The sequence below is a fragment of the Penicillium vulpinum genome (genome assembly GCF_028829585.1).
Source record: "Penicillium vulpinum strain IBT 29486 chromosome Unknown utg000001l_segment0_segment0, whole genome shotgun sequence".
NCBI classification, from domain to species: domain Eukaryota; kingdom Fungi; phylum Ascomycota; class Eurotiomycetes; order Eurotiales; family Aspergillaceae; genus Penicillium; species Penicillium vulpinum.
Genome location: NW_026643241.1, coordinates 8,402,472 through 8,415,547, shown reverse-complemented (window position 1 = coordinate 8,415,547; position 13,076 = coordinate 8,402,472). Strand labels below are relative to the sequence as shown.

At 47.5% G+C, this 13,076-nt stretch overlaps 5 protein-coding genes across 5 annotated transcripts; 2 read left to right on the top strand and 3 right to left on the bottom strand.

Annotated features, from left to right (window-relative positions):
* Window positions 1-74: 74 nt before the first annotated feature.
* Window positions 75-1,169, top strand: N7479_003023 (Mrp/NBP35 family ATP-binding protein; the record flags this gene model as incomplete). The annotated part of the gene is made up of 3 exons (XM_057250720.1): window positions 75-129; window positions 322-441; window positions 511-1,169. 3 exons carry the CDS (start codon window positions 75-77, stop codon window positions 1,167-1,169), a joined length of 834 nt encoding a protein of 277 aa, XP_057115152.1.
* A 449-nt stretch (window positions 1,170-1,618) lies between these two features.
* On the bottom strand, window positions 1,619-5,879 carry N7479_003022 (uncharacterized protein; the record flags this gene model as incomplete). Its single annotated transcript, XM_057250719.1, has 3 exons — window positions 1,619-4,255; window positions 4,321-4,364; window positions 4,811-5,879. 3 exons carry the CDS (start codon window positions 5,877-5,879, stop codon window positions 1,619-1,621), a joined length of 3,750 nt encoding a protein of 1,249 aa, XP_057115151.1.
* A 1,958-nt stretch (window positions 5,880-7,837) lies between these two features.
* On the bottom strand, window positions 7,838-8,191 carry N7479_003021 (uncharacterized protein; the record flags this gene model as incomplete). The annotated part of the gene is made up of 1 exon (XM_057250718.1): window positions 7,838-8,191. One exon carries the CDS (start codon window positions 8,189-8,191, stop codon window positions 7,838-7,840), a length of 354 nt encoding a protein of 117 aa, XP_057115150.1.
* Window positions 8,192-9,043: 852 nt separating this feature from the next.
* N7479_003020 (SDR family oxidoreductase) lies at window positions 9,044-9,811 on the bottom strand (the record flags this gene model as incomplete). Its single annotated transcript, XM_057250717.1, has 1 exon — window positions 9,044-9,811. The coding sequence occupies one exon, from the start codon at window positions 9,809-9,811 to the stop codon at window positions 9,044-9,046; it is 768 nt and encodes a 255-aa protein (XP_057115149.1).
* Window positions 9,812-10,742: 931 nt separating this feature from the next.
* On the top strand, window positions 10,743-13,015 carry N7479_003019 (uncharacterized protein; the record flags this gene model as incomplete). Its single annotated transcript, XM_057250716.1, has 7 exons — window positions 10,743-11,058; window positions 11,115-11,410; window positions 11,461-11,535; window positions 11,590-11,817; window positions 11,867-12,349; window positions 12,400-12,704; window positions 12,760-13,015. The coding sequence occupies 7 exons, from the start codon at window positions 10,743-10,745 to the stop codon at window positions 13,013-13,015; spliced, it is 1,959 nt and encodes a 652-aa protein (XP_057115148.1).
* Window positions 13,016-13,076: the final 61 nt, after the last annotated feature.

Here is a 13,076-nt window from a genome sequence, read left to right as displayed (position 1 = left end):
CTCTCAGGTCATTGATTGTTTCTAATAATCATTTTTATTGCGCACATTTTTATTCTGACTTGTATTGACTGACCATGAACAGGGACTTCCACGCTCTGGTACCCCACCAACTTTCCGTTCGCGCCGGGGGTTGCCCGAAAAGCGCAAGATTCGAGATGTCAAGAAAGTCGTTGCGGTCTCTTCAGCAAAGGGGGAGTTGGAAAGTCTACCATAGCAGGTACATTGATACTCTTTGTTCCTATCTATGTCTCAAATCAGGCAGCCAAAGTGCAATACCTGTGAGCGCAAATGGAACATACAATCGCTAAGAGATCTTACCAGTCAATCTCGCGCTGTCATTTGCTCGCCGTGGTATCAAGACTGGAATTCTTGACACCGATATCTTCGGTCCTTCTATCCCCACTCTCCTAAATCTCTCCGGCGAACCCCGCCTCGACGAAAGTGAGTCAGTCTCCTTTTCTAGGTTAGTCGCCTTTGCAGCGCAATCAATATGCTGATGAACATTACCAGACAATTGCCTCGTCCCTCTAACAAACTATGGCCTCAAATCGATGTCAATGGGCTATCTCCTCCCCCAAACACAAGCCGACAGCACAACAGGCGAATTACCCATGGACACAACACCAATTTCATGGCGTGGACTAATGGTAACAAAAGCCATGCACCAACTCCTCCACTCAGTATCATGGGGTCCGCTCGATGTCCTAATCCTTGACTTACCCCCTGGAACCGGCGACGTGCAACTCACAATCAACCAAGAAATCATCATCGACGGTGCCGTGATCGTATCAACGCCGCAAGACATCGCACTCCGCGATGCCGTGCGTGGCATCGGGATGTTCCAGCGAATGGAGGTACCCGTTCTTGGAATGGTGCGCAACATGGCATATTTCGCGTGTCCACAATGCGGGACTCAGACTCGCATATTCTCGCACGGTGATAGTCACCACCACACGCACGGTGAGAACCACGGTGTCGTGGCTGAGTGCAAGCGGCTCGGAGTGGACTTCCTTGGTGACATCCCTCTTGATGCTCGGGTGTGCGAGGATGCTGATCGTGGGATGCCAACTGTTGTTGCGGAGGAGAATGTTGAGCGTAGCGCGAGGCGTGAGGCTTTCCTTGGAGTTGCTGAACAGGTGGCTCGGAAGATTGGTCTTGACTGGCATTAAAAGGTTAAAACATCTTGCCTAGACGTAGGGTTATAAATATTGTATATTATTATATTAGGCTTCCATCATCCGGTGGCTACTGGCTATTTATGTGCTTCGGCCTTTGGGCTTCTCGCTATCAACTTGTCTGCATCAGTACGTGTAGACTCATAACCGACCTATGGGGCAAGTAGGACTGGTGCAACTCCAAATAGGAGTGTAGACTGTATTCGTTCTCGGAACTACTTTCATCTGCAAATGATGGTCGACTACCAGAGGCCTAGCTTGGCTGCCAAAATCGGGTATATGCAACACAAGAAAACACAAAATCAACAGAAATATGAAGTCACCGCATAAAAATTCAACAAAATGGCCGGCCAGAAATTGAAGAAAAAAATTGGAAAGATTTGAAACGACAGTTCAAAAACAGAAATAGCAGGATATGTTCATAAATAGCAATTCTACAAGGCTTACTCGGCGGTTTTGAAAGCATCTCTGTCCACCATCTCAGGACGGTGCGACATGGAGTCTCGACCAGCCACAGAGAGCACAGATAGAGTATCTGTAGAGCGACGGCCATTCTCGCCAGCCATAATTGGGGCAATAACACCCCGCGCGCTTAGCACAGCGCGGGTGCTAGCGGTGTCTGATGCCATGTTCATGTAGGCGACGGAGTCTTTCTCGCCACCAACAGTACTGCCAGTTTCAGACATCACCTCGCTTCGGCTAGCGGATCCTGCAACAGATGATGGCCGGTATCTACTGTGAGCCAGTGAGATATCAGATTTCATTGGGAGAGTTCCTGCTGCATGAAAAAGACCCCTCGTGCTGGCATTCTCATCTTTGAATTTGTTGTTGTTCACCTCGGGCAAGATAAGAATCGGGCCAGCACCTTTCTCCGAGAGAGGTCGAGAGACAGTCCCAGGATCTGTGGATATGCGCTCAGTAGAAGAACGACCGCTATTAGAGTCATCGCTTTTATCCTTGCTAACTGCCGTGTAGCCGTTAGACTGCGGATTGTTGTTGCTAGGCCCTTTATCTAGGGCTTTTTCGGTTTGAGGATTCGTCGCCGGAGCACTAGACCATGCTCCAGCCTGCCCAGCATCAACGCTGACACGGGTGGGACGTTTGCCCGATTCCTCGGCCTGCTTCTCCATTTCCATTCTGCGCTCGTCATGTCTGCTTCCCCAGCCGCTCCACATCATCATGCCGTAGTTCTTCTTCGCATGTCGTTTTGGTAGCACGCCAGGAGCAGTTCGCCGGGCGGCCAAAGAGCTTGGGGGAGGACATTCGCCATCAAAGTCTTGGAATCCATGCGACAGCTCTTTCAATCGGCGCCTCTGAACCCGAAGCTTCTCCTTTGCAAATCTAATATCCCATTCCTTCTTTGCGTCTAACCACATTTGGATGAGCACGGGGTTGATTGCTCCAATTTTTGCAGGGGGGATATCTAGCAATGGGTAGGAAGAGGGAGGATCTAGCGGGAAGACATGTCCCCGTTTATCGATTCGTTGGCGTATCATGTATTCATGGAACCCTGGCAGAGGATCCCCGGCCTTTCCAACAGACGAAGGCCCAGGCCCGTCAGGCGGAATGTTTAATGCGGTTTGGGGTCCCGGCATACCTTCATCTTCTGAGCTGCTGGACGAAACAGCCGAAAGAGCACTATCATCCGCAATTTCGACTTCGCCATTCTGTGCACGCGCCAACGCCCAAGAGCCAAACTGGGCAATGGAACGGAACATGTACTTGGCTGGTCGTGTAAAGCTCAGAGTGGGAGTGACATGGCATAGGTTGTCCCAGACCTGAAGTTGTACATAAGTTGGTTCATACTTGTTCAAGGTCTCCCGGGTGGGATCATTTTCATCAAGATATACGTCACTTGGTGGGTATGCTTTCGGATTGGCTGCTTTGTGGGCTACGTAGAATTGCTCGTCACGAAGTACCTCACCACCGCCGCTCAATATTTGTAGAGGGGGCAGGCCACCCAGAGAGGGTTGAAGGACTGGAGAAACAAGAGGGTGGGACATGAGCTGGTTCGTCGTGTACAACTGGATTTGGTCCTTGAGTTCGACTGTCTCCCCTTCCAATACAACATGAATGTTATCGGGTTCGGCATGCAAACTAGCGGGATTCGGGGCTTGCTGCAGGCCAGGGTAGGCAGGTTCGGCTGGGGGTGGCGTGTTCTCATGGACAGTATAGCCACGGATGGCAGTCTCTTCAGCAGTGCTGTTCGGTTGGGGAATGGCTTTTTTAACATCCTCGGCAGTCACTATTGGTTGGCGCGATATTCTTTTCATTTCTAGGATATCATCGGCATTGGGAGGAGGCCAAGCAGACGAGGGTTTATGTCGGAAGCCATAAGCAGGCACATAATCGCCTGGGTTGTCCTTAACAATACTCGGGAAAGAGTGTGTTAAATCAACCCAAGGTGAGATCAAGATGGCGCCCGCAGGTAAGGGAATACCTTGGTCTCTCATGATGACTAGCATCGATAGAGCCATGCCACCACCCGCAGAATCACCAGCAAGAATGATTTCCTTTGGCTCGTGGAACTTGAGCAGCCAGAGATAAGCTGCCATGCAGTCATGTAGGCCACATGGGAAAGGGAACTGTGGCGATAGTCGATACTCTGGTGCAAATACACGTCCCTTCAGCTTGCGCGCATGGCGCTGCATCATGTACCGATGGGTGTCCACACTTCCGAAGAAATAGGCCCCACCATGAATATATAGCATCACACGGTTACAATGCCTGCCGGCCCCATCCGTTTGATTGTAGTGGCTCCGCATCTCAATCCACTCGCCCTTCAGCTGTTCAGACGGCCCGCGCCATTGCCACCATTTCTCTCCCCCCACTCGCATGACACCCTTGGGGCCCAGCTGCTTTGTGACAGCATCTGCAGCAGAGGACAGGAACTCGTCGGGGATTGTGACGGTCTCAGTTTTCACCCAATGTGGGCTTGGGACCCATTGGCGAGTGAACGCCTGGAGATCTTCGACGGGGTGTTTAGACGCATAGAATAGGAATTGGCGAACGATTTGGATACCTTCATCGTAGGTGACATGAACGGTGGGTTTGTCATGTAGCGATTTGCGATGCAGGTACTATAGATCATGCAGCATCAGTTAGACAATCCCTAGCTGTATCAGAGTATGCCACAAGAACTTACGTGGCTGATGAGAGTATGGAGGACAGTGGGGGTCAATGCCACCCCTAGTGCGATTGTATGCAATGTCATAATGGTTCTTCTGTTGGGGGATAATAGTAGTATGCCGCAAAATCCAAAGAATCCAAATCCAAATCAACCAAAGCAACCAAAACCAAGAATCGCTTAAATTTAAATGAAGGACAAAATGCAAAGTCTGATCACAAAATGGCCCGACGTCATTTAAAGGAGAGAAAAGGATTGAGAAAGGAGAAATAACCTTGGAATATTCAAAATATTTGACTAAAAAAGAAGCGACGGGGACGAACAGGGGGAGGATGATGTCATCGGGGAAGTTGACCTCGGGATCTGCGGTGGATGTTAAACCTCCGATCTCTCTTCTCCATACTTACCTTGTATACCATATACCTATAACACCTTGCCTTTTACAAATTGTCTCTGCTAGGTCTTCCAATCCAAGTAACGATCAAAATATAAACTATCGCAATGATACCAGCAACAACACAAGTTGCGATGATGGCCTCACGCGGTCCGTTGGCAAGTTTAAACCCAAGCCCAACATTGATGATACCCAGTATTATCATCAATCGTCCAAACCAGCGGTGCATATAAGCGAAAGGTCCTTTCCTACCCGTCTTTCGGAAGAATATATGCTGCAACACGCCCATAGCAGGCTGAAAAAGAGCAAGGGATGCGACAATGACCATCCCGAGGATGGTATGGTAAGAATCGATCAATTCAATCTGCCGTGCCATTGAAACACCAACTCCAAGGCCCGCAATTGCCACGCCCAAAGTGAGGATTTGAAACGTTCCATGAATATTCACCGTCCATTTCGATGGGAAAACATGGAGTCCAAGTGCGAAGAAAGGGAACATGACCACAAAGGCCAAAACCATGAGCACAGCATGAGCCGTCTTTTTCCTATGGATTGTGTTTCGGAACGCCGCATCATGTGGATCTTCTTTGCTGGGCGAGATTGCCGGTCGGGCCATTTGGGCGAAGGGGTTCACTGAGCTGCCACCCGTCGCTTTTTGCAGGTCGATGGTCATAACACCATGATCATCATGATGCGTGATATCCTCGGATAGGCTGGCCGAATTTAGGGATTCTCCGTATTTAATGGCCCAAATCCACGGACTTGAAGAGCTGTTCACATTTTCTGTTCCCCCATTCCATTTCAGGCAGGTATCGCATTGGATATTGGCAGTGATGACTCCGTCGTGCACACCGCTGCCATTCAGAATTGTAATATGAGCATCCTTGTTATACAATGGTTCAATTTCCCCGACACCCGACCGCGGGGAAACGGTAACAGTGTTGCCAGACGTATATACGACAAACATATTGGCGCCTGCCATCTGTCTTCCTTGGCCCAAGGCAAACCACTGCACTTGGCGAGTAGAATTCATCTGGAAGTATATGGGGCCCGACCCCGATTTGGAAGTATTATCGGGAACATTGAAGCTATAAGTGATCTCATCGTGGCCTTGAGGATAAAAGCTCTGAACTTGGGCCAGAGCAGGAATGGCCCAGAGCCAAGAAAAAATATGTCGAACCATTGTAAAATTTGAGATTGACTATTCTTGTCTCATACAGGGACTCATCTCAATAAATACCTTCCAGTTCTTTGTTGCACGGTTGACATCCCAATTGAACTACGTCAGACCCCAGAGTCTTTGTGGCCATGGACCTTTGAAATTCTTCATAGAAATTTGGAATACCTTTGAAAGAGTTGAAATATTATCTTACAAGGCCTATTGGAGTAGCTTAAACTGACGATCTCGTTTTGTGTATCAAGCTACCTAATGTCAAAAGGTAATACGACTTTGCTGCGCCTCCAGGGCTCACCATGTCAGATCCATGTCAGTGTCTGGAATTGCCGATCGCATCAAATATTCAGGCTACCGCATTTTCTAATTATTATTGTGGGGGAAATATGAGTGGTCAATTCACAGCAAGAAGTCATCCCGAGGTTAAGATCTATACAACCTTGTTGCGGTGTGCTATCTAATTTTTTTGGCTAAGCTGATGCAGATGATGGGGAAATAGGGTTATGCATAGTTTCAAGGTTATGTCTGTGTCTACATGAGGTTAAGATTATCGGAAGTGGAAAGAAGACAGCTATAGCATTGACTCAATATGTCGAATACAGAAATCCTCAACCGCAATGAAGAGGTTGTTTTTGGCTCTTGGGGTTTCCCTTCATCGATGCCTAGTATGGAAATTCGGACGATACCAGTAGGACAACTGAACCTACTAGTGAAAACAGCTTCAACTTTGTGTCTCCCGAGAAAAGGTCGAGTTTCATTTTGACCTGCAGAGTCATTCGGTGTCCCCCAGCCTCTCTTTGCAACCCCTGCTATTCTATAATTGGCTCTGTTCTAGCGGGGTTGCCCCAATTACAGAGAAACCGGTAAATACTACAATAAAGCCTTGGTTACTCGTCTATGACACAAATCCAATTTGGTACTACTGTGGTCAGATTGGTCATTGCCACGCTGGTATGATTAGTATTATCGATTCGTCGTAAGCAGGGTAGGCAAGGTTGGCTTATTCATTTTTTTGGTCAGCTCCAATGTCCGGGAGCTCCTGGAATCTCCCAAGCTGACTGCGACGAATGCGAAGGGCAGAACTATACTTGCAATGATTCAGTATCACTCAAAGAGTCTAAGGATGAGTCACGAAGCAGCCCAGTCAGCGAACCAGCTCTATGTCAATCCCAGGAAGCTCGAATAATAAGATGACCATATCGATATGTATGGATATGGCATTCTCCCCATCTACTTATGATGTAGTGTTATCAAGTACTGGTGCTACAACAACTGATATCTGTCCAGATCAGAATATCACAGCAGAGGGGGGTTCGCAGTTTCCACGTGTCTTTGTATGATAGTTTAGACTGATTAGTGTGAATAATAGATATCTTAACTTACACAGAGAAAATTGTTTTGATTCACGCCGTGGTGATCATGGTTCAAAGTTCCTACCAGTTCTGGGAAAGGTAGAAAAATCCATTCACATCATAAGATAATGAGTGAGGGGCCTAGCTTTAAAGATGGTGATCTAAGCTCATTTTCCATGTGCTGATTCTGACATTGGCGCCCTGACACCTACATTGCAGTGCATAACGACCATTTGGGACTTGGCTTTTATTGGCTTTTATTACCAGCAAAAAATTACCTCTTTACGTGGTTTTCGAGGTTATTATAGCACAGTAATTAATTGAATAATCTAGTCACATAGATGTTATATATGGAACAGTTTGTGTTGTGGGAATTGTGCTTTCTGCCGTATTCTACCTGGGTTGTATTACAACAGCCATAAAAGCCGGTACTAGATTTTCCATGCAATTTTCTACAACCTGCTCTGAGTAGCAATAAATGACAGGCGCACCAGCTTGATCTCCATCGTCTGGAAATTCAGAAACTGTTCAATTGTCGTCATCAAATTCGGAGTGCAGGGCTCCAAAGAAAATCCCCTGGCTGTAAGTTGCAAGAACCGAAGAGCCCTTGGCCGTCTATGTTGGATCGCTAGGGACATAAGTGGATGTGTTGACGACAATAAGTACATCGCCATATTCGTAAGTCAAATCTTCGCTATATTTCTTGATGCATGACTCGGCACTGAGCCACTCGAGACTTTTATTTTGTGCCTGTTGCTGAAGGCGTTCCACCCCATCATGCGAGACCGTAAGCTGAGGGCCTCCAGTGTAAGTGGCGAATGGTGGAATAGTCCAATCTGCTCCTTCGGTGAAGTTATCGGTTATTGTGATGGCCACATAAGCATTGGCCTGGTGGGTTTCAAGAACAACCGAGTTCCATATCATGTGTAATGGAAAGGAGCTTGTAGCAAGTATGAGCCATAGAGACATCTTGGACTTCGAAATATAGAAAAAAAAATTGCGAACACTTGGAGTCCCAATGGTGAGCCAACAGTGTCTCGCATGGGCCGCATCAACTTCGCGTCTCGTAGGTGAATTCAAACACTGCATAGCAAAGTTGCCGGAGGCCAGTAAAGTCGTACTGGGAATATTGACAATTATGTGTACCATCGTCGTCAACATACTTGCAGTACGGCAGCTACCCGTGAAGAATGCGAGGCTGTGGTTTTTCACTGGGTATTTGACACAAGCCGTGACAAGAGTGACAATATTTACGATAAGAATCACTATCGTTGCTAGCACACAACTGGAGGTCGTGAATATCCATGATTCAAGCGCCTGTGTTCTAATATACTGACTGTCTTGGTCGGTTTCGTTCACAGTGTCGGTGCGCTTTGGGTTGATTTACTTATGGCGTGACATGAAAGACATCTTGTCGGCTTTCAAGGTTGGTAGAATAGATTTGGTGCCATCTGAGTGGATTAACTCGAGACATGGGTGACTATTTGAAGAGATGCGATTAAAAGGTTCTGGTGCTGGGTTCCTAGCCATAAGCGTGAGCAGGAATTTCTGCTCAGCTCACGTTCTCTCGTGCAACTTCAGTCAGACCAGTGCGCACATAGGCATCCAAGGCTACATTATTATTGAGTAATTCCAAATAACTAGGGCATATTACGTGTTAGTTCTTTAAATAAAGAGTGCAGTTAATTCAAAATACCAAAGATGAGGGGGTAACCCTGGACTATAGCATGATCCCATCAGAAGAAATCATTTAAGCGTAGTATAAAATTCGGAAAAACACTGTTGCAGTGTCATTTCACTATAGTCATTCAAATACCGTCTTTACCACAACAAAATATCGCCAGTTAGCGATACGAACTTTCCTGACATATTGTCCCTCGTAGCACTATCAATAATACTGAGCATTCCTTTGACACTATCCTCAACAGTCACCGGCGGGCTACTAGGATACCCCCACTCCTTTGCAACAAATTCCCCCGCGCGCGTCTGTACCCAACCAGGATGCAGAGCAAACACAACCAAGCCATTTTTCTCATTTTCAACATGAAGAGCCTTGGTAAGCCAATTTGAGGCTGCTTTACTAGGGCCATATGCCCCACCAGGGACAGGCTCCTGCCCAGCAATTGAACCGACGGAGGAGGAGATGACCGCGAGCTTGGGCGCAGAGGCTGACCTCTGCATAAGTGGCCAGAAGGCCTGGAACACAAGAAGTGGAGCGATGGTATTGACTTCAAACGATTTACGGAGGTCTTCTGCTGAAGTTACTGAGGCGAGAGTCATGGGTGTTGCGAATCCGGCATTGCAGATGAGCACGTCGATATGCGTCACTGTACTAACTGCAGCGAAGGCCTGTGTAATCTCTTCGGGAGATTTTGCGGTTGAAAAATCCAGCTCAATGATATGAAGGGCACTATTTTTGCCAATAGTAGTACCTTCAATTTCTGACATGAGGTTTGTGGCTGCATCGTGGCTGCGCACTGAGGCCACGATGGTGGTGGCAGGGCGTTCTAGTAACCGTTTGGTGAGTCCAAGACCGAGGCCTCTGTTTGCGCCTGTCACGACGTATACTTTGTTTGTGGTGGAGGCCATTATCGTAGGTGGCTTTGATATAACTAGGACTCTTTTTGATTTACGAAACAGGAGGGTTTAAGAAGCAAGAGAGGAAAGAAAAGAAGAAAGCAATGTGCCCCCTTGTTTTATGCTTGGCCCCGAGGGGCTTATGTAACGCGGACCAATGAGGGCTAACTAACTAACTCATCATGCCAACAGTTGCCAGCATTGTCATATATAGTCATTAAATGGCTAACTGGTGAAGAGGGGAACGCTCTACGTCGTATTCTCTGAGGCATACGGGTCGATCCAGCACTCGTAAGTCCATGTCATACTAACCGAGGCATACAAAGGGAATTGGGACTACTGTCCAGGAAGCGAGATCAGAGAGGGGAGTGTGTGTCTTCAATCTATATACTCCATAACTACATAGGTATCCTAACCTCCGCCCCAGCGTCTTCTCTTGCTTATGTAATAAAACTGAACTGATAACCTTGGAAAAGAAGAAAAAGCGAGGTAGGGCGAATGAGTACGGATTAGTGGAGGACCATGTTCCCCTCTATGTATGTACTTTGTACATACAAAGTACGGAGTACAAAGTGATATTAAGGCAACGAGGCATTAAGGCAACAAACGCCAAGATGTTTCCAATCTCCTCCAATTTCCCCTACGCCAAGATATGCAGGTACCGATAAGTCCCGAAACCGGCCTAGACGAGTTGTCAGTGCCAAGTATTGGAGAACATATCTTCATATCTTATCTATCATGAAACATTAACAGAAGAAGGGCCAATGGCTGCCAACTATGCCCTTTATCTCTCTATTTGAAGTTTATAGGACTAATGGGGCCTATGATTCCGGTACACTCGGAAGGTCGAGCCGGATGTGCCTGAAAGTATCTGATTGTGAGCTGGGCTGGCATATTTAAAGCCCATATCTGCCTTCAAATATGGCTGCAAGAAAAGCACATCATGGCTCCTAATGGCCTTGGTTCCCGCCTTTGGCGTGTCTCTGCCTCTCTTGTTCTCTTCTTGGGTGCCTCGACTATCTCTGCCACTTCAAGTGTTGATAACGGTAAACTGTTTACAGTCAATGGCATCAACTACTACAGTGGTGATGCGGTCTCAAAAATAGTTATCTCGGATTCTGATTCACGTCGATTCGATGCAATCGTTCCCCTGACGGTCATTCGGACAGGTGAAGCTCTACTCACCTCGGACATTGTAAAGGAAACCATTTCAAACTATTCGGCCACCGATGATGTTTTTCAGCCAGGATTTCTTGAAGGTGTGTGCTAACTAAGTCAACCCGTCACCATGGGACTTCTGTTAACTTGAATATAGCGGTTTTCCTTGTCCATGATGGACATGGTCGGGGCCAGGTCGAGTCTGCTGTTCAAGAAACTCTGAAGGGACTTGGGAATAAACTTTTGATGGCTTCTTCCAGCTATCGATCTGGAAAGCATCTCACATCCACCAAACTGCGTCAGGACATACCAAAGGGGCCCTACTTTTACTCGCCACGGACTGGAGAGGTCTATCAAGCCTTCCGTCTCTATTCCGATCATCAGTTAGCATTCACTGAAGCTGCCCTCAGTGACGGGGCCGGAGGATTCAAGCCCTTGCCAGCCATCTCATCGGTGAGTAAAATTGTGACCTATCTTCGGAAGCTTTTGCTCATCGATCCCAGGGTGCAATGACGAAGAGCATTGCGGTACCATCTAGACTATATTATACGCCAACATCAAGGAAGCCACTTGCAGGGGTACGTTTAGCAATATAATCCGCTATGTTTTCAAATCTAACTAACAACATGCAGTTACGTCTCGGTGTGAAAGATATCTTTGATATGAAGGGACTGCGGACTAGCGGTGGTAATCGGGCGTTTTACGACTTATATCCTCCGCGAAACACCACCGGTCCCGCCCTGCAAGGACTCATAGATTCGGGTGCTATTATTGTAGGAAAAATGGGCACTGTGCAATTTGCAAATGGAGACAATCCCACAGCCGACTGGGTCGACTTCCACTGTCCTTTCAACCCTCGAGTAAGTCCGGCTATTGAAGTCGATGGGGTTCTACTGACCGTTATATCAGGGTGATGGCTACCAAGCCCCTGGTGGTTCTTCTTCGGGACCTGGTGCCGGTATCGCGTCTTACGACTGGCTCGACATTGCCGTGGGAAGTGACACAGGCGGCTCTATGCGCAGCCCAGGTGGAATGCAAGGACTCTACGCCAACCGCCCTTCTACCGGGGCCGTATCTCTCGACAATGTCCTTCCCCTTTGCTACGCACTGGATACAGCGGGCGTTTTTGCTCGCAATGCTGCCACCTGGTCGAAGGTTATGCATGCGTGGTACCAGAACTTCACGGACTATAGAGAGTATCCGAAAAAATTGTTCTACCAGAACTCTTCTTTCCCGAAATCCAACACAGCATCCGGTGCTCTGCTCGAGGAATTCGTTATGAAAGTGGAAGACTTCCTGGGTACGAAGAGAGAATTTGTTGATATTGCTTCGCACTGGGAGCAAAGCCGCCCTTCAGATACACCCTCGAAAATCAATGACTTACTGAATATGGTGAGTTTCGGAGATATTGAAATACATATTCAGACACTAATATCTTTTAGACATATGCTGCATTGGTATCTGTCGATCAATATCGCTCTCTTGCTGTGCCGTTTTACGCAGACTATGCAGCAGAGCACGACGGTCGTCGACCATTTATAAACCCAGGTCCCTTGTCTCGATGGACCTGGGGCCAGAATAATGGCGGCGATGCCATATACGATGAAGCTTTCCATAACAAGACAATCTTCAAAAACTGGTGGGAATCAGATGGATACGGAAAGGCAGACGAAAGGACCTGCTCCGAGGGTATCTATATCTATCCTTACAGCACGGGTGGGACGCAGTATCGGAATGCCTATTTTGCGTGAGTAAAAATCCCTTGAAGAGATAAAATGACCTATCGCTGATCATATCTACAGTGCCCCTTCTGGTCCTCCGATGGGCTTTTCGGATGGTCGGATGGCCGTCTTGACCGGTACCCCTGATCTGGTGGTTCCTGTTGGAGAGGTCCCCTATTACTCCACCATCTCGCTGAAGACAGAATTCATGCCTGTTACGATGAGTTTCGTCGCAGCCCGGGGCTGTGATTTGATGCTGGTCAATCTCATTGAGGAATTGGAACAGTCGGGTATCTTGAAGCCCGTGAGCACAGGGTCAATGATGTATCCTGCATGAGTCCAAACGCACTAAGTATAACATTTCAAGTCGATATAGAATCAGCCCGGGAATTGTATAT